At 46.7% G+C, this 25,721-nt stretch overlaps 1 protein-coding gene across 2 annotated transcripts in view; it reads right to left on the bottom strand.

The window, feature by feature from the left end:
- Positions 1-17,590: 17,590 nt before the first annotated feature.
- Positions 17,591-25,721, bottom strand: part of LOC123749636 (uncharacterized) — a 79,860-nt gene continuing 71,729 nt past the window's right edge. For both annotated transcript variants that reach the window (XM_069301683.1, XM_069301684.1), the window contains exon 4: positions 17,591-20,231. In XM_069301683.1, the coding sequence (XP_069157784.1) occupies positions 20,077-20,231 (155 nt within the window). In that variant the 3' untranslated portion in view covers positions 17,591-20,076. The remainder of the gene's footprint in view (positions 20,232-25,721) is intronic.

The following is a 25,721-nucleotide window of genomic DNA, read 5'->3' as shown; positions in this document are numbered from 1 at the left end:
GGAGAAATAGCAACATCGACGAAAGTATCTGTACTCGCATTGAACAACACCTCGACATCCTCACAGACCGACATCACCTCAGCACTGAAACAAGGATTATCAAGAAACTAACAACATTATATGGAGGACGTATGGCAATTCCACGACCAAGAGATGGCTTCCTGAACCTTGCAGGAATTAACCTCACTGAGGACCAAATCACTCTCCTAAATCTGGGCATAAACTGTCACGTTATGTCCAGACCGAGTGAGATGGCCCGGAAAGTAGAGTTGGAAATTCTGTTGGACGACATATTCGACCTCGAGACACAAAAGAAGGTCACTACCAAAGATACCTTACAAGCAGAACTTATTGCAGAAGGAGGAAAGAATCGAGGCAATTACAGAAGCACCATACTGTCCCCCGAGCTCAAAGCGTCAGCTAAAAGCCTTCGTGAGAACAAGGAGATAGTTGTCAGGAGAGGTGACAAGTCGCCAATATATGTCATTCTTAAAAAAGACGAATATCTGGCGAAAATGAACCTCATACTCTCTGACCAGACTAAGTTCCAAAGGGTAACGAAGGACACTACAGCCGAATTGAAAGCAAAGGTCAACAAACTGATCGAAACTGTGAACGCCAAGAAATCCGGACTCCACCTGCCAAAGATCATTGGGGAATATAAACCTGGATATGCGTATGGAAATGTCAAGACACACAAGCCTGGAAACCCACTTCGGCCAATCATTAGCCAGATACCCACACCCACGTACAGACTGGCGAAGCGACTCAACAGCCTGCTGACTCCTTATGTTCCTTGCGCCTTCAGCCTGAAGTCTCCAAAGGAATTTGTTGACTTACTGCGGGGAACACGGGCCACAGGGATAAGAGCCTCGTTGGACGTAGAATCACTGTTTACCAACGTACCTGTGGACGAGACAATCGGGATGATAGCCGACAGAGTGTATCGTGATCCAGCCTGTACTCCTCTTGACATACCCGAAAATATCCTAAGGAAACTACTCCAAGCTTGTACTAAAGAGGCACCCTTCTTGAGCCCGGATAGGCACATGTATAAGCAAGTAGATGGGGTCGCCATGGGTTCTCCCCTAGGTGTCCTGTTTGCAAACTTCTACATGGGTACCATCGAGCAGAAAGTCTTAGTCGACATGAACTTGAAACCGGCCATATACTGCAGGTATGTTGACGACATTTTTACACAGGTACCTGATGTCAGACATCTGCAGGAGCTGAAGGAGGCATTTGAGCAGAGTTCCGTGCTGCGTTTCACTTACGAGATGGAAAAGGATGGGAAGCTGCCCTTTCTAGATGTAACAGTCATGGAAAAGAGCGGAGGTTTCCACACTGCAGTCTACACTAAGGAAACGAACATAGGAATGTGCCTAAATGCCAACAGCGACTGCCCAGACAGGTACAAGAGGAGTGTTGTTAACGCATATGTCGACCGTGCTCTAAGTCACAGCTCAGAACGGAAGCAAGTCGACGAAGAACTCTGTAGGGTAAGGCAGGTCCTAGTCAACAACGGCTTCTCCAATGGTTTCGTCGAAGACATCATAAGAAGGAAAGTGAAACGCCATGCAACCTCTGAAGAGACAACTAACACAACACCTATACCCCCTATTAGACTATTTTACAGGAACTTCTTTTCCACAGCTCATAAAACAGAGGAAAGGGTCCTGAAAGATATTGTTAATAGAAACGTTATCCCTACAGACAAAAATCAGAGGATACAACTGACGATTTACTATAAAACCAGAAAAACGGCCAGCCTACTCATGAGAAACTCTCCAGACACAAAGCAGAACGCTTTAAAAGAGACCAACGTCGTCTATGCCTTCAAATGCCCACTTGGGGACTGTAAGCTCAAAAAAACCCAGTATATAGGCAAGACAACAACATCTCTTTCTAGGCGTTTAACGATGCATAAACAAGAGGGCTACATTAAGGAACATATAATCTCTTCCCACAACCAAACCATCGCCAGAGAAATCCTAGTAAACAACACAGAAATCGAGAGATACAGTGATAGCAGGCGGCTTGACTTTTGCGAGGCACTACACATTAAGAAGTCAACACCAGCAATCAACAGCCAATTAATGCACAACTATATTCTACCCACCTCAAGACTCCGCTCCAATATAGAAGCATCAAGAAATATGGACCAATAGGCTTTCTACAATCACTTCCATTTCAATACCCATTGTTTCGTGTTCTGTCTTGTGTTGATGAAATTAATACCCTATTAATGCCACCTCTTGTTCTGTCTTGTGTTGATGAAATTAATACCCTATTAATGCCACCTCACCCCATCCACCTCACTCAAATGTAGATATAAACAAAAACGGAGATGTGTAAGTTCTATTCAGTTGTGTATTTGTAAACTAAAGTCTTTGAAAATGTAATAAGTTTTACGAAACGCGCTCGTGTCGCGTCAGCGTAGAAATAAAAATGAATTTTGGAGAATTGATTTTTGAATTACCTCCAACAGTGAAAAGAAATGTACGAAAGATTGAGAAAATTCGTGTTAGAATTATTAATCTTACTTTTTCGGTAATATTTAATAATATATATATATATATATATATATATATATATATATATATATATATGTCGTACCTAGTAGCCAGAACGCACTTCTCAGCCTACTATGCAAGGCCCGATTTGCCTAATAAGCCAAGTTTTCATGAAATTATTGTTTTTCGACTACCTAACCTACCTAACCTAACCTAACCTAACTTTTTCGGCTACCTAACCTAACCTAACCTATAAAGATAGGTTAGGTTAGGTTAGGTAGGGTTGGTTAGGTTCGGTCATATATCTACGTAATTTTATCTCCAATAAAAAAAAATTTACCTCATACATAATGAAATGGGTAGCTTTACCATTTCATAAGAAAAAAATTAGAGAAAATATATTAATTCAGGAAAACTTGGCTTATTAGGCAAATCGGGCCTTGCATAGTAGGCTGAGAAGTGCGTTCTGGCTACTAGGTACGACATATATATATATATATATATATATATATATATATATATTGTGACGGTAACGCGTTGGTGTTCGGCTGTTTAAGGCTAGGGGTATGGCCTCGTCACATAGTTATAAAAAAAAATAGAAAAACTGGAACTTCGTCTGTGGTAAGGTAAGGAGAAGACACACAAAACACAAGTAAATTTTAACAATGAAATTTTAATTACGTTAATTAAATCAAAACATGAATAAAATGCACAAACAAATTCATATAATAAAATCAATCAAAATAATAAGAATAATTAGATGACACAATGAAAAGTTACGTTAAGGCAAAATAACAAGAAGTGCAATACAAAGTAAATGGGAGGTGTTGGAATATTGGCTTTAAGCCACCACTTCTCTCAGTACACGCTAGCGTCTAGCCGGGAGTGGTGACAACGAGAGCACTGAACATTCTGAGTCTGGGGTTTGGGGCGACCCCAGACATCAAGTAGTATGGGGGGGCGAGTGCAGGTGCAGCCAGACCGGCGACCAATCAGCGGAGCCGGTAGCGATCAACATGTAGTTTGGTGGTTTGAGTACGAACAGGTGGCTGGCTGCATACGTTTGCTCACCCTGGCAAGCCTTGCTGGTGTTGTTGTCTCTGTTGGACATGTCTTCCATAGTCGTTTTATATAACCACAACGACGTAATTGTGGAGGGAAGAGCAGGCTCAATCTCTTGAAGGAGATTATCGTCACAATATATATATATATATATATATATATATATATATATATATATATATATATATATATATATATATATTTATATATATATATATATATATATATATATATATATATATATATATATATATATATATATATATATATATCTATATATATATAAAAGTTTGTGTGTTGTGAGGGTACCACCTCTGGTGCCAATGTGGGGACCCATAGCCTCGGAGAAGAAAATATAAAGTATTCAGAGAAGACCTTGTGGTTTCTCACTGAACACTAATATTATCTTCTCCTACCACCCCCATTATTTTGTATGTACACATATATAGTTGTTTTATTTGAACTTTGTTACAAAAAAGGCGTTACATATAGGGTGCAAAGATTGTTATCATAAGTTGTCGAGTTCCTCCAGCTCCTCAGATGGCGGCATGAACCATGAATGCAGTGTGCATTTCCCCTCTGTATTGCCACGCTAAGGCGCTGGAAAAGAAAGCTGGCAGCTCTAGGGTCCCTTGTTGTTTCATTGAGCTTAGAACCCAGTACCTTCAAAAAACTGTAGCACTTTTACCCCAGGCACCGAGTGTCTCAGAAGCAATGGGGACAAAATTGTAGTGGTGATCCAGTTCTCTGTATTTACGGGATTTGGCTGCTTCCCTGTGGGTGGCAGCGCCACCTGGTTGTGCAACACTGAGATTGATGTAGGTGTTAGCCAGGGTTGATACGCACGTGTAGTCCCATGCCAACTGCTTGCCGTTCTTCCAGGGGTTCACTGTGATACCATCCGGGCGACCAATAAGAGCATCAGAGTTACAGGGCGTTAGTTAATGGGGCTTTTGATGATGTCGTTAACTTCACTGTGGCTCGAGTGCCATCCCCCTGAACTTTGGCAGAGTAGGCCATGGTGACCGTACTTGTCAACCACCACCTCGCCGCTAATACACCTATATCTGGTGTGGATTGGGGCAGCAAGACGGAGGGCCACAGCAATTCAGAGAGCGTGTGGTGTGAGACGCGTGCCAGTTGCCGACATTGGTGTTGCTAACAGGAAATCCCATGCATGTGGGGCTGCTACTGCTGTGAGGCGAGCAATGTCGTGTTGTGTTGTTGCAGCACCCAGGCACTCTGCAGCATCTTGGTCTACAATGGGGCCATCCCAGCTGGATGCTTGTGGGCTTTCGGGATGGTGGTTGAGGTGATGGGCCTGCACGAGAGGCCCACTCTGTGGCACAGCGTGTAAAATTGGGATCATGTACACCTGCCAGCTGATGTAATTAGGCAGGTAGAATTTCCTTCACAAGGTCGTCGGATGCCGATGAGGAGGACAGGAAGGCTAGGCTGGAACAGTAATTTGCGTTGTGGTATGAGATGTGTATATATATATATATATATATATATATATATATATATATATATATATATATATATATATATATATATATATATATATATATATATATATATATATAGAAGGGGTACCACCTCTGGTGCAAGTGTAGGGACCCATAGCCTCGGAGAAGAAAATAAAGAGTACTCAGAGAAGACCTTGTGGATCCTCACTGAACACTTTGATATTTTCTTTTCCTACCACCCCTATTCTTTTGTTAAGTGTGTATATTTATCTAACTTTATTTGAAAATGTCATTACACAAAAAAAGTTACAATATTGATTACATGCAGGGTACAAGGCTGCTTGTCACAAGTTGAAAAGCTCCTCCAGCTCCTCAGATGGCGGGCAGGAACCGTGGATGCAGTGAGCATTTCCTCTCTGGATGGCCACACTAAGGCGCTGAAAAAGAAAACTGGCAGCTCTAGGGTCTCTAGTTGTTTCGATTAGCTTAGACCCCAACTCCTTCAAAAAGCTAGCAGCACTTTTACCCCAGGCACCAAGTGTCTCTGAGGCGATGGGGACAAAATTGTAGTGGTGCTCAAGGTCTCTGTATTTGCGTGACTTGGCCGCTTCCCGGTGATTGGCAGCTCCTCCTGCTTGTGTAGCACTGAAGTCAACATAGGTATTGGCTAAAGTTGAAACGCAAGTGTAGTCCCACACCAACTGTCTACCATTCTTCCAGGGGTTCACCGTGATTCCGTCTGGGCGACCGACAGGCTCATCAGAGTTGCGGGACATTAGGTAACGGGGCTCTCTCTCTGCTGGACAACCGGCTGTGGTAAGGCTTCTCTTAATAATGTCATTAACCTCGCCGTGTCTTGCATGCCATCCTCCCGTCCTTTGGCAAAGAAGGCCATGCCGTCCATATCTGTCAGCCTCTGCCTCGCCGCAAATACACCTGTATTCGGTGTGGATTGGGGCAGCTAGGCGGAGAGCCACGGCAATTCGGAGGGCCTGCGGTGTGAGACGGGTGCCGGTTGCTGACATTGGGGTTGCTAATAGGAAATCACCTGCATGGGGAGCTGCTACAGCTCTAAGTCGGGCAGTGTCATGTGGTGTTGTCGCAGCTTCTAGTAAAGTTGCAGCTTTTTGGTCGGCAATGGGGTGATCCCAGCTGGATTGCTTATGGGCTTCAGAAGGCGGTGGTTGGGGTGCTGGTCCTGCGAGAGAGACCCATTTGGTTGTGCAGTCTGTGAAGCTGGGATCATGCACCCCTGCCTGTTGAACTAGGTGCTCAGGTAGGATTTCCTTCACCAAGTTGTCAGACCCCACTGAAGAGGACAGGAACGCTGGTACAGCAATTTGTGTTGCTGTGCGCACGCCAAGGCCCCCGAGTCTGACAGGAAGGGAGGCCTGTTTCCACTGTGAGTCGCTGAGGGAAAGATTGAGGGCTTTTTCTAGTGTTGATTTCAGCAAGCTGTCATACTCTTCTAATTTAATATTGTTGAAAGATGGCGAACATCTTAGAAAGTAGGTCAGCCTGGGGAGGGACAAGCATCTGGTGATGAGGTAAAGTGCATCATGAGCATCGATGTCTTCAATCCTCTCGTTCATCCTCTTCAGGTCAGTGATCTTCTTACCGAGGACCCCGTCGATGGCATTCCTTCCAAGAGGAGCACCTAGGAGTGTGCTGTCCTCAGGGTTGGTTGTATGAATGTCAGGCAAAACAACCTTTATTTGCTCTATTATGTGCTGGTTGGTGGAGGTTATTTCGCACTTGGAAGGGTTCAGGGTGAGGCCTAGGCTTGCTCCTTGCTCCTGGATTATTCTTATGTCGTCCAAGAGTGAGGCTGGGGAGCCGGCTAGAGTACCATCATCCAGAAACCAAATGTTGAGCTCACTGGACAGGTTATCGGTGACTTCCTTGATAACTAGGCAGAACAGAAAAGGAGCAAGGGGGTCACCTTGTTGGACACCTTCTTGTGATTCAATTTCATGTTCCCCAAAAAGCAGAGTTAGATTCTTGCTGTAGCATGAGTTTACAAACGGGTAGAGGGAAGGAAAAAGGCGATGAACTGCACTGAGTACTGCATCCCTTCTAACCAGATTGAAAGCATTTTTGAAGTCCAGCTTTATCAGGGCTTTTTCATTCGTAATGTTGGCAATGTAGGCTCTAGCTGCATGAGCCGCTGCCTCACACCCTTGGGGAATGCCAAACCCAAGCTGTTTTGGCTTCAGCATGTCGGCTGCTGCCTGACTAACTGCTCTAGCAGCAGCCTTAGCGACGAGACGCTGGAGTGAATTGCCCACAGCTATCGGTCTGATTCCTCCATCTTTTTTCCTCAGGGCACAGAGGGTAGCGCCAAAAAAGAGAGGCCGTATGGTCTCTGGTATGTTGCCAGCTAGACATGTGTTGGCGAATCTAGTTAGTTCCACCAGGAGGCTCCGTGCAATGTCTCCCAGTGCAGGGTTGAGCATTTGTTTGATGTGGTTGGGTCGTAGTCCTGTGAACCCACCTGCTGATCCTGGTGGGAAGGATAAAGCTGCTTTGTGCACCATGGATTCGAGCACACACAGGGGTTCTGCTCTGGTGACACCGACTAGGGGGGACACTGTCGTCACGAGGTGCTCTGGGTGGGTGTTTTTCCCTCAGGGCTTGTGCTGTATTGGCATCCCTGGTGGCAACTGTGTCTTCACTGGTGATGACTCTGATCGCCCCTATTGTGTTGCCTTCTTCTATTTTCTTGCTGACTGTTGCTCTGATTTTGGATGCCTCGGTTCTGCTGTTGATACCTTTCCTGCGGTGGGTATTTTTGGCACGGGTGGGGAGGGGTGCCTGGTTGTCCTCTCTAGGAAAACTATTTATAGCCATAATGACCGACGAAGCTAGTGATTTGTCTCTCCTTGCAGGGACAGCTAGGCATATGTTTCCAAACAGGAGAAGGTTGTGCCATGCTTGGATAGTTCCGGGGGAGTCATTGACCTTTTTCAAGAGGCTGGATAGTTTGGCTGCTGCCTGGGGCCGGGCAGCTTTGGGGATGTGCTGCAAGGTTCCAACCGATGTTGCTTTGATGGCTTCTAGTAGGTTCTCAGTCGAAATGAAGCTGTTGGAGGTGTTTTCCCTGACTGCTGGAGTGGGGCCTTGATTGATACTCTCTTTGGGAGGGCGCCACATACCCGGACAATCGGTTCCGTTGTGAGCATGCTTGCGCACATCTCCGTTACGCTTGAGTCTCCACACCTTGTCACACACTTGGCATGTGCCATACCTGTCGTCGATTGATGGCTCCTCTTGGCTGAGAGAAGCCTGGCTGTCAGTCGTGACCTGCGACATCGGCGGGCGCTGGGCAGGCGCTGGGCGGGCGCTGGGCGGGCGCTGGGCAGGCGCTGGGCGGGCGCTGGGCGGGCGTTGGGCGGGCGCTGGGCGGGTGCTGGGTGGCCGCTGGGTGGGCGCTGGGCGGGCTCAGGGTGGGCGCTGGGCGGAAGTAGCGTGAGGGGGTGGACACAGGGAGGTAGCGGTCGCGGTTGGGGGTGGGGCAGGGGGAGAGGGACATATATATGAGGGACATATATATATATATATATATATATATATATATATATATATATATATATATATATATATATATATATATATATATATATATATATATAGGGGGAGAGAGCACATATATATATATATATATATATATATATATAAATATATATATATATATATATATATATATATATATATATATATATATATATATATATATATATATATATATATTAGTATATTTTGGTAGCAGTCTTTCCTGTAGACATATATTATTAAATATGACCGAAAAAGTAAGATTAATAATTCTAACACGAATTTTCTCAATCTTTCGTACATTTCTTTTCACTGTTGGAGGTAATTCAAAAATCAATTCTCCAAAATTCATTTTTATTTCTAGTCTGACGCGACACTTGAGCGCGTTTCGTAAAACTTATTACATTTTCAAAGACTTTACACATACACAACTGAATGGAACTTACATATCTCCGATTTGTTTATATCTACTTTTGAGTGAGGTGGATGGGGTGAGGTGGTATTTAATAGGGTATTAATTTCATCAACACAAGACAGAACACGAAACAATGGGTATTGAAATGGAAGTGATTGTAGAAAGCCTATTGGTCCATATTTCTTGATGCTTCTATATTGGAGCGGAGTCTTGAGGTGGGTAGAATATAGTTGTGCATTAATTGGCTGTTGATTGCTGGTGTTGACTTCTTAATGTGCAGTGCCTCGCAAACGTCAAGCCGTCTGCTATCGCTGTATCTATCGATGATTTCTGTGTTGTTTACTAGGATTTCTCTGGCGATGGTTTGGTTGTGGGAAGAGATTATATGGTCCTTAATGGAGCCCTGTTGCTTATGCATCGTTAAACGCCTAGAAAGAGATGTTGTTGTCTTGCCTATATACTGGGTTTTTTGGAGCTTACAGTCCCCAAGTGGGCATTTGAAGGCATAGACGACGTTGGTCTCTTTTAAAGCGTTCTTCTTTGTGTCTGGAGAGTTTCTCATGAGTAGGCTGGCCGTTTTTCTGGTTTTATAGTAAATCGTCAGTTGTATCCTCTGATTTTTGTCTGTAGGGAGTCCCTACAGACAAACAGGAGGTGGCGAGAAACTTGTAAAAGAAGAGTATTTTGGCCTGTGGTATAGGCCCTTTAGGGAGCCAATATGGCGCTGGCCCCTCCGTTTTGCCGCCAAAACTGTGTGACGTCAGTGGCGCCAGATTGGTCACCGACAGCGACGTGGCACAGGGAGCCAATGAAAACCTCTCTTGGCAAGTATGACGTCACGAAGGAAGGGGGGTCGCGCCGCGGTGGCACCACTAGTCTGAGACAGCACGTCAAGGAGGTCGGACGTTCGCTGGGGGGTCCTGTCAGTTGGACAGTTTACCCCGTCTCCGGAGGACTTACGCATCACCAGCGGTCTGACAGAACCTGTGGGCTCTTCCTTCGTTCATGTGTTGGACCAGAGAGGGAATTGACAGAATATTGAGCAACAAGTGCTCCTGGGACTGGTGTTGTGCAGGTGAAGTCTAGGCAGCAACGTATGCGACGGCTGATAGCTTCACAGTGATGACGTAGTGTCTGGGCCAATCCTCCGTGAGGGAATCAGTCTGGCACGACGGATGTGTGAAGGTTGGCCCTGTCAGTTTGACAGTTATACCCCGATCCCGTGGATCTTACACGTCACCCGTAGTCTGCAAGTACGCCGAGAGGTCTTCCTTCATTCCATGTGTGGACCGAAGAGGGAATTGACGGAATATTGAGCATCAAGTGCTCCAGGTTTGGGTGCTGTGCAGGTGAAGTCTAGGCAGTATCGTCTGGGACGTCTGATAGCTTCACAGTGACGACATAGCGGCTGGGCTAATCCACTGGGAAGCAGTGAAAGAAGATACTAATTGGGAATTCGTACGACTGCAGCCGAGAAGTAGGTTGGCAGCCGTAGTTGGGAGGAGAAGATGACGGCCGGGAGACCGACTCCAACCCTACAAGACGTAGAGGAGGAGCACGGACCCACGGACGACAGAACACGGAGACGACGCATTTATTTTGGGACGTTGATTGGGTTCCTGGAGGACACGACAGGGTGTGTGTGGGGGCGTTCCCTACACGAGGCGAGAGCCTGGACCAGGAGCTACAACTCAACTCTCACCAGAGGATAGGTGGAAGTAGGTGATTCTAGTTTCCCTCTCAATTCCCCTTTAGTCAGCTATATATTTAGCCAGAGTATCTTTCATGTCGTGAGCAAGTCTCACCTAGGTCTATGTCACAGTAAGGTACAGTAGTGTAGAGTGAGGCTGCACAAAGCTCTCACGATATTTATATATATGTGGTGTGTGCAGGCACCTGGAATTACTGAAGAATTTATTGTGTCGATAATTTCTTTCATGTGACTTTACTATGATAACTTAGAGAGAGAATATATATATATATATATAAGTTTACCAGTTATTGGTGTTAGGCTATGTGCCCAGTATTTATATTATTACTATTATTGATATCTATGATTTATCTATATATATACATGCTTGTGTGTTGAATAATTTTTCATGTGTGCAGTGATCAATTGAACATTCACATACGAAAGGAATTACTGAGAACTCCAGTATTATATCTTGTTGCATTCGTTATTTATATGAAGTAAAGTGTGTTACGCCATGATAGTGAATTATTATGTTCATTAATATAGAAATGTTTGATTGAGCTCAAGATCAGTGCAGTGACTCATTTGCGTTCCATTGTCATTGTCGCAAATATTGTGTTGTGTGAACCTTTAGTGATTCTTGAGAATTTAAAGAAACAGGCGCCTAACGCCAACAAACAAGTGCAGCAAGAGATGACGCAGTGAGGGGGGGGGGGAGTCGCCCAGCTGATTTTGACGTTGACGTGAGGGGGAACATTGCCATCTTGGTGTGTTCCTGATTATATGTGGAGAGCGAGCGACTTTTGCACGTATTTGCTGTTTGCTTGTTGATATAAGAATATGATACCTTGAGTTTTAAGTAAAATACAAAATACCTTGGCGTTTGTATCATCCCCTCCATATTTCTTGTGGCTATATAATACTTGAGAGGAGATAGAGTGACAGAAATAAATACCTGCCTGATATCAGATCTATTGAGTGTGCTCTTGCCACTGTTACCACAATTCCACTGATGTGTTACTGGACACGGGAAACACCAGTTGGCGACCTTGTGGTTAGTAGTAGAGCCCTTGTCGGGGCGGGCACACAGTTGAAAGTGCAAACTATGTTCTCACTCATCTCTGGCTAAAGAGGCCGGCCGGGGATCAACTGGTAGACTATCCGGACGTACAGTGGTGCCGCAAGGATTGAATGAAGATCCGCAGGGCTACGGTGAGTGACCTTGTGTACACTGTGATATAGTAAGGAAGAGGGAACCCCGACAATGTGTATATATATATATATATTCTTTATTATTTGTTGAAAAATAGTATTAGTACACGATAAATTTCAAGTTACATAACACACAAATCCATTAAGCTGTAAATACTGGGGAAAGGCTTTTTAGCCAGTAGTGTAGCCGCCAGCTATGGTGGCTACATTACATGTGTAGGACAGAACTACCTTCCGTCACTTCCTCCAGCCAAAAGTCAACTCTCAAATCCACATATGTCCTCTGGTCCTCCACACAAACAGCCCTTATGCGTTTCCGGCCACCCTGTGTCCTTGAAGTACCGCCTTCCTTATAGCAGCCATAACTGGCGGATGATTCTTAGACGGTACCGACATTCTGGCATCCCAAATGTCTCCACAAGCTTGCTTCCACACACACACACACACACACACACACACACACACACACACACACACACACACACACACACACACACACACACACACACACACACACACACACACTTCCCTTGTCCCATACTCTGAGAGAGATTTTCTAATTTATTCACTCCTACAGTTTGGGTCACAACAATGGCCTTCTTAAAAATAAATGATGCCTTACAAACCTGCTCAAATTTTAGGGGATGGTAACTAGCTATTCAGACAAGGACTTTCAGTACATGTAGTATACATGGTCTTTGTTAAAGCTTTTGATAAGGTGCCATATGAAAGACTGACATGGAAAGTACAAGCACATGGAATATATGGTAGAATACTAGAATGGATCAAATAATGATTATAACAAAGAAAGTAGAGTCGTCCTAAACGGAAATAACTATGGCTGGAAAAATATGGTGAGCGAAGTACCGCACGGGTCCATTTTGGGGCCATCCCTATTTGTCATATATATCAATGACAAGGAATAAAATATTACAAACCATATCATCAAAATTGCAGATGACGCTTAGATTTATGGTAAAGTAAGGAGTGACCATAATATTGAGGCCTTACAAAGCGAGCTGCATGAACTCCATAAGTGTCGGAAGATTGGCAGATGCTCTTTAATACCGAAAAATGTAAAGACCTTGCATGTGGGGCATAACATTGCACATCATAACTATCACATCAAAAGCCTTACCTTGCAGGAGGTTGATGAAGAAGGACCTTGGAGTCAGAATCCACAAATCAGTAAAAGTTGGTCAACAAGTGGGAGCTGCAGTAAAAGTTGGTCAACAAGTGGGAGCTGCAGTAAAAGTTGGTCAACAAGTGGGAGCTGCAGTAAAAGAAGCCATCCACATCCTAGGAATAGTCAGCCGCTTGACGTCAGTCAGGTGCTTGTATTATTGTAGCCAAGCATGGAGACCTCAGCTTCAGAGAGGCACATCTGCTTAAGAGTTCAACACCTGGCCAGAAAAATCATTCATGAACTAAGTCGGTTCCCGTACGAGGAATAGTTGAGGGTTTACAGGGCTAACAACACTGCAAACCAGACATAACAAGGCTGATCTCAACCAAACTTAAATTATTGAAGAATTTGTTGATCCAGACCACTTCTTCAAAAGGTCAGATGTATCACAAACAAGCACCAACGGTTTTAAGCTCAACAAGACACAATGTAGGAGAGAAAATAGGTGATGCTTTTAGTATAAACCCATGGAACTGCCTACCCGCCGAAGCCGTAAATGTCAAAAGACTGCAACAATTTAAGATCCAAATAGACAAAATCATCAGAACAAATGGCGTGACTTTTGACAAGCCGGGTTCGTCGAGGACACTCGAGAGATAGTGGCCTTCAGGTAAATTCAGGTAAATATGTACACGTTGGACTGGACGGTGTGAGAATAGCTTGAACTGCTTCAACTCTTTGTGTATAAATTATATCTCAATAAATTTATTTTAATTTCAAATCAAGAAATAAATTTAGAAATCAATTTATTTAAATTTTAAAACATCAGTGGCCAAATATAAACAGATGTCACAGAGAACTGTACTAAGATCAGGTTCAGTCTCGTGTCCTGTATACAGCACTGCTGTATAGTGTTGAATACTTATCTCTGAAAGTATTACATGTAATACAGGCCCAGAGGAATCTTCCATGACGTTCCTTACTCTCATAATTTTATAATTTCATCCTAAAATTCATAAAACTTTTTGTCTTTGAAGGCAATCACAAATCCTTTGATTATATAATATTTGTTTTGTCTTTAATCCTGTTAATAGTATGATGGTCAGAGCACTAGTTCTTGGTCTGGTCTGGGACAGGCAGCCATCTCTGGGACACCCAGCATCTTGCCACAGGATATCCCAGCCATCTCTGGGACACCCAGCATCTTGCCACAGGGTATCCCAGCCATCTCTGGGACACCCAGCATCTTGCCACAGAGTATCCCAGCCATCTCTGGGGCACCCAGCATCTTGCCACAGAGTATCCCAGCCATCTCTGGGACACCCAGCATCTTGCCACAGAGTATCCCAGCCATCTCTGGGACACCCAGCATCTTGCCACAGAGTATCCCAGCCATCTCTGGGACACCCAGCATCTTGCCACAGAGTATCCCAGACATCTCTGAGGAACCCAGCATCTTGCCACAGAGTATCACAGACATCTCTGGGGCACCTAGCATCTTGCCACAGAGTATCACAGACATCTCTGGGGCACCCAGCACCTTGCCACAGAGTATCACAGACATCTCTGGGGCACCCAGCACCTTGCCACAGAGTATCCCAGACATCTCTGAGGAACCCAGCATCTTGCCACAGGGTATCCCAGCCATCTCTGGGACACCCAGCATCTTGCCACAGTATCCCAGCCATCTCTGGGACACCCAACATCTTGCCACAGGGTATCACAACCATCTCTGGGGCACCCAGCATCTTGTCCCAGAGTATCCCAGCCATCTCTGGGACACCCACCATCTTGCCACAGTATCCCAGCCATCTCTGGGACACCCAGCATCTTGCCACAGGGTATCACAACCATCTCTGGGGCACCCAGCATCTTGTCCCAGAGTATCCCAGCCATCTCTGGGACACCCAGCATCTTGCCTCAAAGTATCCCAGCCATCTTTGGGACACCCAGCATCTTGCCACAGGGTATCCCAGCCATCTCTGGGACACCCAGCATCTTGCCACAGAGTATCCCAGCCATCTCTGGGGCACCCAGCATCTTGCCACAGAGTATCCCAGCCATCTCTGAGGAACCCAGCATCTTGCCACAGGGTATCCCAGCCATCTCTGGGACACCCAGCATCTTGCCACAGTATCCCAGCCATCTCTGGGACACCCAGCATCTTGCCACAGGGTATCACAACCATCTCTGGGGCACCCAGCATCTTGTCCCAGAGTATCCCAGCCATCTCTGGGACACCCACCATCTTGCCACAGTATCCCAGCCATCTCTGGGACACCCAGCATCTTGCCACAGGGTATCACAACCATCTCTGGGGCACCCAGCATCTTGTCCCAGAGTATCCCAGCCATCTCTGGGACACCCAGCATCTTGCCTCAAAGTATCCCAGCCATCTTTGGGACACCCAGCATCTTGCCACAGGGTATCCCAGCCATCTCTGGGACACCCAGCATCTTGCCACAGAGTATCCCAGCCATCTCTGGGGCACCCAGCATCTTGCCACAGAGTATCCCAGCCATCTCTGAGGAACCCAGCATCTTGCCACAGGGTATCCCAGCCATCTCTGGGACACCCAGCATCTTGCCACAGTATCCCAGCCATCTCTGGGACACCCAGCATCTTGCCACAGGGTATCACAACCATCTCTGGGGCACCCAGCATCTTGTCCCAGAGTATCCCAGCCATCTCTGGGACACCTTCCATCTTGCCACAGAGTATCCCAGCCATCTCTGGGACACCCAGCATCTTGCCACAGGGTATCACAACCATCTCTGGGACACCCAGCATCTTGTCCCAGAGTATCCCAGCCATCTCTGGGACACCCAGCATCTTGCCACAGAGTATCCCAATGATATATGAAATTTGGAATGCTTTAATGTGACAATTCCAACCAGGCAAACTTCTTCTATTTATACAGAAGGATTCTCTCTCCTCTTCCTTAACTAACACTGACATGACAGACGGAAAAAAACAGTAACTGAAACGGTTTTGATAGATATTACACTGAAGATTTGTGTTGAAAGTTGCAATGATTTTATCTTGAGGTTATCTTGAGATGATTTCGGGGCTTTTAGTGTCCTCGCGGCCCGGTCCTCGACCAGGCCTCCACCCCCAGGAAGCTGCTCGTGACAGCTGACTAACACCCAGGTACCTATTTTGCTGCTAGGTAACAGAGGCATAGGGTGAAAGAAACTCTGCGCATTGTTTCTCGCCGGCGCCTGGGATCGAATTCAGGACCACAGGATCACAAGACCAGTGTGCTGTCCTCTCAGCCACCGGCCCCAACTGGTGTGTGTGTGTGTGTGTGTCTGTCTGTCTCTGTCTCTCTCTGTGTCTAACTGGCTGGCTGGCCGTCTAACTGGTTGTCAAACTGGCTGGCTTGAGTGGCTGTCTAACTGGATGACAGGTTGTCTAGCCGGCTGCAGCTTGCTCGCTGTGTGTATATCCAATCAAAGACCCACAATGGCGTATCTTCCTCCAGCTGGGGGAACCAACCCGAGCCCTTCCTACACACGCCAGACATCTGCTCTCCCATATTGAGGCGCACTTGTATCCCCCCACACACACCCCCCATAACCCAATCACTTCACATGCCCTACGAAGCGCCCATAGCTCCGCTCAACCAGGCCGACATGCGTTACACTAACAAAGCTATTCAACTATCACCAATTTTAACGTGAATTGCGTAATTTCATATTAATATTTAAACAATGATTGATATATGAATATTATAAAATTTTCTGTTAAACAGACACTCGAAGTTTTTCCAGGTCAGCAATGGTGACTTTTTCCCAGTTTAAATGTTTTAAGGTTGGTTACTGTTCTCACTGTCAGCAGCAACAGTTCGACAGTGAGGTATAGTGACGGTGTCTATGACAGGAAAATGTCAGGAAAGGTTGTCACAATCACTGAGTCTTATACCCTCAGATGTAACTAGTTAGGTCATCTTCAATGATTTTTTTTTAAATAAGACTTTCCTCTCCAGTCACTTAAAGAAAAGTCAAAGTAATATTAAACTTTGCATAGACAGTATTGATCATCATATGCAAATCTTTTGTTAAATTTTAAAAGCCTAAGTTATCTTGCAACGATTTTAAGTTTTTCTTAATTTATTTCTATCAACATTTTTGTATCATCGGAAACTAGGTAATGTTGCACTTGAGTGTTGTATCAACATGGTTTATATATACGGTAAACAAGACAGGTCTCAGGCCAGAGTCCTGAGGACCATTGACAACTATGGTAATGTTGCACTTGAGTGTTGTATCTGCATGGTTTATATATACGGTAAACAAGACAGGTCTCAGGCCAGAGTCCTGAGGACCATTGACAACTATGGTAATGTTGCACTTGAGTGTTGTATCAACATGGTTTATATATACGGTAAACAAGACAGGTCTCAGGCCAGAGTCCTGAGGACCATTGGCAACGTTTACCACTCGGATTTGTCTTACTCTGTTTCTGTTGAAAAAGTCATATCATATACCACTAGCAAGTTAATACCTCCAAACAATAGGCCTCAGAGAATGAGTGAAAATAAAAGTGTTTATATTGTTTAAACTTATATGTTACTTTATTTCCGATAATGCATGTATTTACTTTAATACTTGCAGTACTGAACTATTAAAAGCGTAGTACAGTACTACTTACAGTATCATAGGAGGTGTACAGTTTAGTTCAATTATTATGCACCCCATACCCATCTTGTGGGCGGTAGTGGAAAGGGTTACAGAGGTACATAATGGGCTCAGGGACTGAACCCCACAATTCATTTAGCTAAGCAAGTTACAATCTTGATGAGCTAGTTACAAAATTCAGTATAAGTCGTCACATCAACAATGGGTTCGAGATCGACCACAAGTACAGTTTCTAACTTAAGCAACTGACATATGTGGAGAGCTAGTGTCACAATTGATATGTTTGTCCTGCACACCGCCCCCCATCCAGTGGGCACCGGTGGATAGGTTACAATAACTCTTAGTTACTACCTACAGTTTGCAAACTGGGGATATTTGGCCAAAATCTCTGGCAGCAGATTATTTTGAATGAAACATTTACTCATCTTTAGAACATTTTTATAGAATTGTCTCTGAATTCACGTATCTTTTCGCACTCCATCACATAGTGACGGAGGGTGTGCGAATAATTTTGTTAACACAGTTTACATTTGGTCAGGTCTACATCAGCAGATAATGAGAATTCCTAGAGATACTTATAATCGAGTCTAAACCGAGCAGTAGTAACATCTAGATGTCTGCTGATTTTATTGGATGAACCATAGATGTGTGGCTCCTCTTGCATGATAGTATGATGATAGATGGAATTACTGGTGTCGATTTCACTTTGCTTCAGATCTACAAGATTTTGTTGAAGTTCTTGGTGTACTATTGCTCTCAGACTTCTCATTGACAATCCAAGGTTATACTCAATTTCTCCTTTAAAGGCAGATTCTTGGTAGTTTCTTTACTAAAGAAATTGTACATTTAAGTGAGCAGAAGGACACTTACTGTATTAAACAACTTGAACAGTATACTGCATACTATATTAAAGTACTTGTACAGTACGCTACTTGCTGTAATAAAGAAAGTTCCTAAAAAGGCTAGCTACTGTAGTAGAACAAGTTTACAATCGCATACTGATAATATTAAAGTACATATACAATAAACTGCTTAATGCATTATTGTAAGTTACAGTAGGCAACTTACTGTATTAAGTTGTACATTAAGCAACTTACAATAACACAGGTGTATATATGCTCCTGCTTGATTTTGAGGATAATAAGGTTAAGACAGACTAAAAGTAAGACAAATTCTCAATGCCTAAAATTCCTAAAATGTCAAAATAACTAAAATCCCCTAAAAAATAAACAGCTAAAACTAATAATATTGATCCAATAAACAATAGTAAAGAAAATCATATCGATATAAAGTGTAGAAAATGCCAATATATAAATTACATGCCAAAACTTATTCATAAAATCAGTATATCAAAATCAGTTATTCATGCAATATGCATTTCTGAACGTATTAATAAAATCTGCATACAAATTCTTATTTATACCTCCAGCATACTAAAATACATTCATACAATGCATACAAAAACTCAATCATTCCATCAGCATACCAAAATTCATTCATCCTACTAACATTCTAATAATAATTCATACCACCAGCATACTAAAACTCATTCATACCACCAGCATACTAAAACTCATTCATACCTCCAGCATACTAAAACTCATTCATACCACCAGCATGCCAAAACTCATTCATACCACCAGCATACTAAAACTCATTCATACCACCAGCATACCAAAACTCATTCATACCTCCAGCATACTAAAACTCATTCATACCTCCAGCATACCAAAACTCATTCATACCTCCAGCATACTAAAACTCATTCATACCTCCAGCATACTAAAACTCATTCATACCTCCAGCATATTAAAACTCATTCATACCACCAGCATACTAAAACTCATTCATACCACCAGCATACTAAAACTCATTCATACCACCAGCATACTAAAACTCATTCATACCTCCAGCATACTAAAACTCATTCATACCTCCAGCATACTAAAACTCATTCATACCTCCAGCATACTAAAACTCATTCATACCTCCAGCATACTAAAACTCATTCATACCTCCAGCATACTAAAACTCATTCATACCTCCAGCATACTAAAACTCATTCATACCACCAGCATACCAAAATTCTCAGCAACAACCAGCTCCTCGTAGATGTGTCCTTGTACATTATTGGTCTCGTGAGGCAGGTCTCAACAACCAGCTCCTCGTAGATGTGTCCTTGTACATTATTGGTCTCGTGAGGCAGGTCTCAACAACCAGCTCCTCGTAGATGTGTCCTTGTACATTATTGGTCTCGTGAGGCAGGTCTCAACAACCAGCTCCTCGTAGATGTGTCCTTGTACATTATTGGTCTCATGAGGCTGGTCTCAACAACCAGCTCCTCGTAGATGTGTCCTTGTACATTATTGGTCTCGTGAGGCTGGTCTCAACAATCTACAATATCAAAACATTCTTAAAATTGTTAAGCGACGCACTGAGCTCTTGGAGGTACTTCTTGTTCTCCTCACTGTCCTGGATTCTAACCGTAAGGTCATCACCAGTGACGCCCCTCCGGTGAAGTCCTCGCAGGAGTCTCTCCCCACCCACACCTGTAGATGAGAGGAAACATTGCAGCTCACACCTGGCAACTCTCCACACCCACACCTGCAGATAAGAGAGAACACTGCAGCCCACACCTGGCAACTCTCCACACCTAAACCTGTAGATGAGAGGGAACTCTGAAGCCCACACCTGGCAACTCTCCCCACCTACACCTGCAGATGAAAGAGAACACTGAAGCCCACACCTGGTTACTCCTCACACCCATCTCTTAAGGAGGAGGAGGAGGAAGGTAGTGGTGCAGAGGAGGAGGAGGGTAGTGGTGCAGAGGAAGAGGAGGGTAGTGGTGCAGAGGAAGAGGAGGGTAGTGGTGCAGAGGAGGAGGGTAGTGGTGCAGAGGAGGAGGGTAGTGGTGCAGAGGAGGAGGAGGGAAGTGGTACAGAGGAGGGGGAGGGTAGTGGTGCAGAGGAAGAGGAGGGTAGAGGTGCAGAGGAGGAGGAGGAGGGTAGTGGTGAAGAGGAGGAGGAGGGTAGTGGTGCAGAGGAGGAGAAGGGTAGTGGTGCAGAGAAGGAGGAGGGTGGTGTGGAGGAGGAGGAGGAGGGTAGTGGTGCAGAGGAGGAGGGAAGTGGTGCAGAGGAGAAGGAGGGTAGTGGTGCAGAGGAGGAGGAGGGTAGTGGTGCAGAGAAGGAGGGTAGTGGTTAAGAGGAGGAGGAGGGTAGTGGTGCAGAGGAGGAGAAGGGTAGTGGTGCAGAGTAGGAGGAGGGTAGTGGTGTGGAGGAGGAGGAGGAGGGTAGTGGTGCAGAGGAGGAGGGTAGTGGTGCAGAGGAGGAGGAGGGTAGTGGTGCAGAAGAGGAGGAGGGTAGTGGTGCAGAGGAGGAGGAGGGTAGTGGTGCAGAGGAGGGGGAGGGTAGAGGTACAGAATAGGAGCAGGAGGAGTAGGGTAGTATCACTACCACTCTCCACCACTGTCACTCACTACTCTCCACCACTGCCATACACCATTCTCCACCACTGTCACTCACAACTCTCCACCACTGTCACTCACCACTCTCCACCACTGTCACACACCACTCTCCACCACTGCCACTCATCACTCTCCACCACTGTCACTCACCACTCTCCACCACTGTCACACACCACTTTCCACCACTGCCACAAACTACTCTCCACCACTGTCACACACCACTCCCCACCACTGTCACTCACCACTTTCCACTACTGTCACTCACCACTCTCCACTACTGTCGCACACCACTCTCCACCACTATCACACACCACTCTCCTCCACTGCCACACACCACTCTCCACCACTGCCACACACCACTCTCCACCACAGCCACTCAAAACTCTCCACCACTGTCACACACTACTCTCCACCACTGCCACATACCACTCTCCTCCACTGCCACTCACCACTCTCCACCACTGTCACTCACCACTCTCCACCACTGCCACACACCACTCTCCACCACTGTCACACACCACTCTCCACCACAGCCACTCAAAACTCTCCACCACTGTCACACACCACTCTCCACCACTGTTACACACACCACTCTCCACCACTGTCACGCACCACTCTCCACCACTGTCACACACCACTCTCCACCACTGTCACACACCACTCTCCACCACTGTCACACACCACTCTCATCACTGTCACACACTACTCTCCACCACTGTCACACATCACTCTCCACCACTGTCACACACCACTCTCCACCACTGTCACACACCACTCTCCACCACTGCCACACACCACTCTCCACCACTGTCACACACCACTCTCCACCACTGTCACACACCACTCTCCACCACTGTCCACACCACTCTCCACCACTCACACACCTCTCTCCACCACTGTCACACACCACTCTCCACCACTCATACACCACTCTCCAATACTGTCACACACCACTCTCCACCACTGTCACACACCACTCTCCACCACTGCCACACACCATTCTCCACCACTGCCACACACAACTCACCACCACTGCCACACACCACTCTCCACCACTGTCACACACCACTCTCCACCACTGCCACACACCACTCTCCACCACTGTCACACACCACTCTCCACCACTGCCACACACCACTCTCCACCACTGTCACACACCACTCTCCACCACTGCCCCTCACCACTCTCCACCACTCACACACCACTCTCCACTACTGCCCCTCACCACTCACCACCACTCACATACCACTCTCCACTACTGCCCCTCACCACTCTCCACCACTGCCACACCACTCTCCATCACACACACAGACCACTCTCCACCACTGCCCCTCACCACTCTCCACCACTGCCACACTCCACTCTTCAACACTGCCACTCACCACTCTCCACCACTGTCACACACCACTCTCCACCACTGTCACGCACCACTCTCCACCACTGTCACACACCACTCTCCACCATTGTCACACACCAATCTCCACCACTGTCACACATCACTCTCCACCACTGTCATACACCACTCACCACCACTGTCACACACCACTCTCCACCACTGCCACACACCACTCTCCACCACTGTCACACACCACTCTCCACCACTGCCACACACCACTCTCCACCACTGTCACACACCACTCTCCACCACTGTCACACACCACTCTCCACCACTGTCACACATCACTGTCCACCACTATCACACACCACTCTCCACCACTGTCACACATCACTCTCCATCACTGCCACACACTACTCTCCATCACTGTCACACACCACTCTCCACCACTGTCACACACCACTCTCCATCACTGCCACACACCACTCTCCATCACTGTCACACACCACTCTCAACCACTGTCACACACTACTCTCCACCACTGCCACACACCACTCTCCAACACTGCCACTCACCACTCTCCACCACAGCCACTCACCACTCTCCACCACTGCCACACACCACTCTCCTCCACTGCCACTCACCACTCTCCACCACTGTCAAACACCACTCTCCACCACTGTCACACACCACTCTCCTCCACTGTCACACACCACTCTCCACCCCTATCACACACCACTCTCCACCAATGTCACACACCACTCTCCATCACTGCCACAGACCACTCTCCACCACTGTCACACACCACTCTCCACCACTGTCACACACCACTCTCCACCACTGTCACACACCACTCTATACCACTGTCACACACCACTCTCAACCACTGTCACACACCACTCTCAACCACTGTCACACACCACTCTCCACCACTGTCACACACCACTCTCCACCACTGTCACACACCACTCTCCACCACTGTCACACACCACTCTCCACCACTGTCACACACCACTCTCCACCACTGTCACACACCACTCTCAACCACTGTCACACACCACTCTCCACCATTGTCACACACCACTCTCCACCACTGTCACACACCACTCTCCACCACTGTCACACACCACTCTCCACCACTGTCACACACTACTCTCCACCACTGCCACACACCACTCTCCACCACTGTCACACACCACTCTCAACCACTGTCACACACCACTCTCCACCACTGTCACACACTACTCTCCACCACTGCCACACACCACTCTCCACCACTGTCACACACCACTCTCCACCACTGTCACACACTACTCTCCACCACTGCCACACACCACTCTCCACAACTCTCACACACCACTCTCCACCACTGTCCAACACTGTCACACACCACTCTCAACCACTGTCACACACTAGTCTCCAACACTGCCACTCACCACTCTCCACCACAGCCACTCACCACTCTCCAAAACTACCACACACCACTCTCCTCCACTGCCACTCACCACTCTCCACCACTGTCACACACCACTCTCCACCACTGCCACACACCACTCTCCACCACTGTCACTCACCACTCTCCAACACTGCCACTCACCACTCTCCACCACTGCCACACACCACTCTCCTCCACTGCCAATCACCACTCTCCTCCACTGCCAATCACCACTCTCCACCACTGTCCAACACTGTCACACACCACTCTCAACCACTGTCACACACAACTCTCCACCACTGTCACACACCACTCTCCACCACTGTCACACACCACTCTCCACCACTGTCCAACACTGTCACACACCACTCTCAACCACTGTCACACACCACTCTCCACCACTGTCACACACCACTCTCCACCACTGTCACACACCACTCTCCATTACTGTCACAAACCACTCTCCACCACTGTCACACACCACTCTCCACCATTCACACACCACTCTCCACCACTGTCACACACCACTCTCCACCACTCATACACCACTCTCCAATACTGTCACACACCACTCTCCATCACTGCCACACACCACTCTCCACCACTGCCACACACCACTCTCCACCACTGCCACACACCACTCTCCACCACTGCCACACACCACTCTCCACCACTGCCACACACCACTCTCCACCACTGCCACACACCACTGTCACACACCACTCTCCACCACTGCACCTCACCACTCTCCACCACTCACACACCACTCTCCACTACTGCCCCTCACCACTCACCACCACTCACATACCACTCTCCACTACTGCCCCTCACCACTCTCCACCACTGCCACACCACTCTCCATCACACACACAGACCACTCTCCACCACTGCCCCTCACCACTCTCCACCACTGCCACACTCCACTCTTCAACACTGCCACTCACCACTCTCCACCACTGTCACACACCACTCTCCACCACTGTCACACACCACTCTCCACCACTGTCACACACCACTCTCCACCATTGTCACACACCACTCTCCACCACTGTCACACATCACTCTCCACCACTGTCATACACCACTCTCCACCACTGTCACACACCACTCTCCACCACTGTCACACACCACTCTCCACCACTGTCACACACCACTCTCCACCACTGCCACACACCACTCTCCATCACTGCCACACACCACTCTCCACCACTGTCACACACCACTCTCCACCACTGCCACACACCATTCCCCACCACTGTCACACACCACTCTCCACCACTGTCACACACCACTCTCCACCACTGTCACACACCACGCTCCACCACTGTCACACACCACTCCCCACCACTGTCACACACCACTCTCCACCACTGTCACACACCACTCTCCACTACTCATACACCACTCTCCAATACTGTCACACACCACTCTCCACCACTGTCACACACCACTCTCCACCACTGTCACACACCACTCTCCACCACTGCCTCACACCACTCTCCACCACTGTCACACACCACTCTCCACCACTGCCACACACCACTCTCCACCACTGTCACACACCACTCTCCACCACTGTCACACACCACTCTCCATCACTGCCACACACCACTCTCCACCACTGTCACACAGCACTCTTCACCACTGTCACACACCACTCTCCACCACTCTCACACACCACTCTCCACCACTGCCACACACCACTCTCCACCACTGTCACACACCACTCTCCACCATTGCCACACACCACTCTCCACAACTGTCACACACCACTCTCCACCACTGTCACACACCACTCTTCACCA

The sequence above is a fragment of the Procambarus clarkii genome, chromosome 46 (assembly GCF_040958095.1).
Source record: "Procambarus clarkii isolate CNS0578487 chromosome 46, FALCON_Pclarkii_2.0, whole genome shotgun sequence".
NCBI classification, from domain to species: domain Eukaryota; kingdom Metazoa; phylum Arthropoda; class Malacostraca; order Decapoda; family Cambaridae; genus Procambarus; species Procambarus clarkii.
This window is presented reverse-complemented; position numbering and strand designations above follow the sequence as displayed.